Source organism: Lygodium microphyllum, chromosome 6 (assembly GCF_053477565.2).
Source record: "Lygodium microphyllum isolate KBCC chromosome 6, Lygodium_microphyllum_v1.1.10, whole genome shotgun sequence".
In the NCBI taxonomy this organism is placed as follows: domain Eukaryota; kingdom Viridiplantae; phylum Streptophyta; class Polypodiopsida; order Schizaeales; family Lygodiaceae; genus Lygodium; species Lygodium microphyllum.
The window spans coordinates 140,964,677-140,967,744 of NC_141140.1; the positions used below are offsets into that span (position 1 = coordinate 140,964,677).

General features: G+C 42.2%; 1 protein-coding gene across 1 annotated transcript; it reads right to left on the reverse strand.

Annotated features, from left to right (window-relative positions):
* LOC148035211 (uncharacterized) lies at positions 1-2,738 on the reverse strand. Its single transcript, XM_087680630.1, has 2 exons — positions 2,455-2,738; positions 1-1,481 (listed from the first exon to the last, which is right to left on the reverse strand). The coding sequence occupies exons 1-2, from the start codon at positions 2,626-2,628 to the stop codon at positions 1,281-1,283; spliced, it is 375 nt and encodes a 124-aa protein (XP_087536756.1). The 5' UTR covers positions 2,629-2,738; the 3' UTR covers positions 1-1,280.
* Positions 2,739-3,068: the final 330 nt, after the last annotated feature.

Genomic DNA, 3,068 nt, shown 5'->3' on the forward strand with positions numbered 1-3,068 from the left:
TTGTGATCTCACTAAGACAAGGTCCAAGACCTCAGAAATATATGTACATAGTGAAATCTGATCCTGAGCAAGCATCTCCAAGAAGCTTTCATCTGTAGTCTAAGACAAGGTGCAAGCATCTTGCACAAGGCATCTTCTAATCAAGGTGTTGAGTTTAATAATAATCAACCCATTTGTTTTGCTTCCATTTGTACTTGCCTACTCACTAGACCTTGTTCAGTCCTCAATAATTGCTTTAGATGTGGCGTCCGTTAGCATCAACCTTGACATGAGACTGCATCGAAAAACTTCATACTATTTTGATGAGAATAACATCTCATTCCTATCAATCAACTCCATAGTGAGACCACCTGTTTTCAATTACATATATTGTAGAGCATAATTGAAGCCAAAAATCATAGAATTTACAGTCCCTAAAACAGACAAACATCCTTTTGCCAGTAATTGTATGCCCATTGAGCAGTACGATGTCTATTGACACCACTTGCAGAGCACATATAAATTTGAGTTTACTTGTTCCAATGTGAAGTGTTTATACCAAGCCCCTATATCCTCTTTCTCGCTCCTTTTTTTAGTAATCCCCCTCTCTCCCCCTTTTTTGTAATCATCACAATACCCAATCATCCTTTTCAACCCATGTCCCAGATCCAAATCCACTGTATTATCCCAACATATTGAATTCTGGATGACTAGTGTGGTGCAGAAAGGACCTGAGATTCAAAACCTTCAAAACACACACATACACAAGAGAAAGTTTTTGCATTTTGAGATGACTGCAGTGATGCAGAAAAGAGTGTTCATTTGTGAATTTAAGGGTTTGAAAGGCTCTACTGTTTTTTGAAGCTCTTCATACCAATGATCACATTTCGAAAACCTATCATGCAAGCTTTAAAGACTGAGATTAAAACAGTATCCATCACGATCCCACCTTCATGGCTTGGGTATGTATTTAGAGAAAAGTGCATTCCCAGGATCGTCGCCTTTTTGTACAGATAGTGAACCATCTATTAAACATCACATAGATTATTCTAATATAATGATTAGCTAAGTGCACTTGGAGGCATGGTATAATGATGCATATATACACTCAAAAATGGGATCACTGACCAAAAGGGGTATGTTAGCAGAAAAGCCATGCTGATTTTACCACAAAAAGGCCAGTAAATCATGCTGTCCCGATTGGGTGTGAAGGGATGCAGCAAGAGATTGCCAAAAAGAATGCAGGTTCAGAGCACCTAAAGCATGTCTTAAAGACAATACAGGCACCATTGTAGAATCTTTCACATTTGTTTTACAGTTGGAGCTGCCATCATAAGTTCGCTGATATGTCCCTTGTTAGAAACATTTTCACCAGGGCAATACTTGTTTGATGAAACCTTCACATCATCAACATCTTTTGCTCCTTTCAGTGTCTTCCATATGTACCGTCCGCTTGCCATGTCCACCAGCGTCCAGAACCCTGAAGGAATCCTTGAAAAGTGCTGGACAAGAAGAAAGCAACAAAAGCAAAAGTTCAAAGCCATGTCGGTTTGTAGAGATTTGAAAAAGATGTCACCAATAGACTTGCTAACGAACTGAATTGCAAAAGTTCTAAAATCCACATCTGTTTGTAAAGATTATTTGGAAAAAATGCCACCAATAGACTTGTGGCTAACTGAAATGCAATACAGACAAAAGCACTGCAAAGGGGAAGAGACCAAGATGCTCTATTCTGAAACAAACCCTTTGAACTGCTTGACAACTTCTTGAATCATACAGGTTGAGAATATATCAGTGACAAAATGGGGCCATACACTCTCCCAGTTCCTCTGCTGTCACTAGCACAACTCGGTTCCAGAGACAATGCAATCTAACCCTAAGCCGGGACTAGGGTTTCATATAAGTTGTTACGTTTGAGAAGCTCCAGGCATTGTCTGCACGCTGCATATTTAACAGCTGATTAGTCATCAGACTTATGAAAGACCAGGGGCAAAGGCTTAACGAGAGGGGAGCGATTCAAAAACAGTTCCCAAATATCTTTTGCATTCCTTGCCCTGCCTCGCTCATCGAATGAGAAGGAATGAGAACTATTGAAATTATGTGCAGATATGATCCATAATCTCTTCCAGTATAATGGGGGTGACCCCTCCAACTATCTTGCGCACAATGTGCTATTGAAAAACATACGCAAAGATCAATCTCTAAAAACACGATGGACCACTTTCCAAATGCTTATCTGACATGCCCTTGCTCTAGACAGATGATGATGCACAGCGTAAATCTTTCACCCGAAAGGTTGAAAACCACACGAAATCGGGCAAACATTGAAAACAAAACTAAATAGAGCATCGTGCACAGAGCCTCCTTGTGGATGGGAGAAACCACATTGTGACACAGCGCAGAAGGACGCCATAGACCTAAGATCATGTCGATAATACAAACCCTGGCCCTTAGAAATTCAGGTGGCAAGTCTACCTTGGAGAAGAATCCGCGACATTCAGAAGCATCTTCAACTGACGCGGCATCTTCCTGCTTCATCTTTCTCTTGTCGGAAGCATCGGCATCCTCTGCTGTCCAGAGGGCTTTGAGGGCGAAATATCCAGCTATGAGGAGGGAGAAGAAGACCAGGACGAAACGCATGGGGCACATTTTGGGGCCAGGAGATGGGACGATGGATGAGAACGCAGAGAGAGAGAACGAAGAAGTAATAGTGAAGAATATGAATGCGAGAGGGAGAGAGAGTCTCTAGAAAGGTTGTGTGGGGGGGGGGGGTGTCTCGAGAGGGAGAACAAGCGAGCTTGAATGGCTGGCATGGGAAGACTTTTGCAATTACCCACCAAGCTAGGCTAGTCTTGTTAGTGACCCTTTCAAACCCAACCCATATCACCCAAAGTCTTCTTCACACCGGGCCCTGCTGCAACAGTCCAACAAACCACCCTCGATGTCCATGGCTGCTCTAGACCTCTTCCCACCATGCCTCCATCACCAAATCCATAACCACAACAAACTCTGGGAGACTCCATGGCCCGAATTGGCTCTTGTTGGGATATATTATTAGGAACATTACACAATCAATACTCTTAAGCATC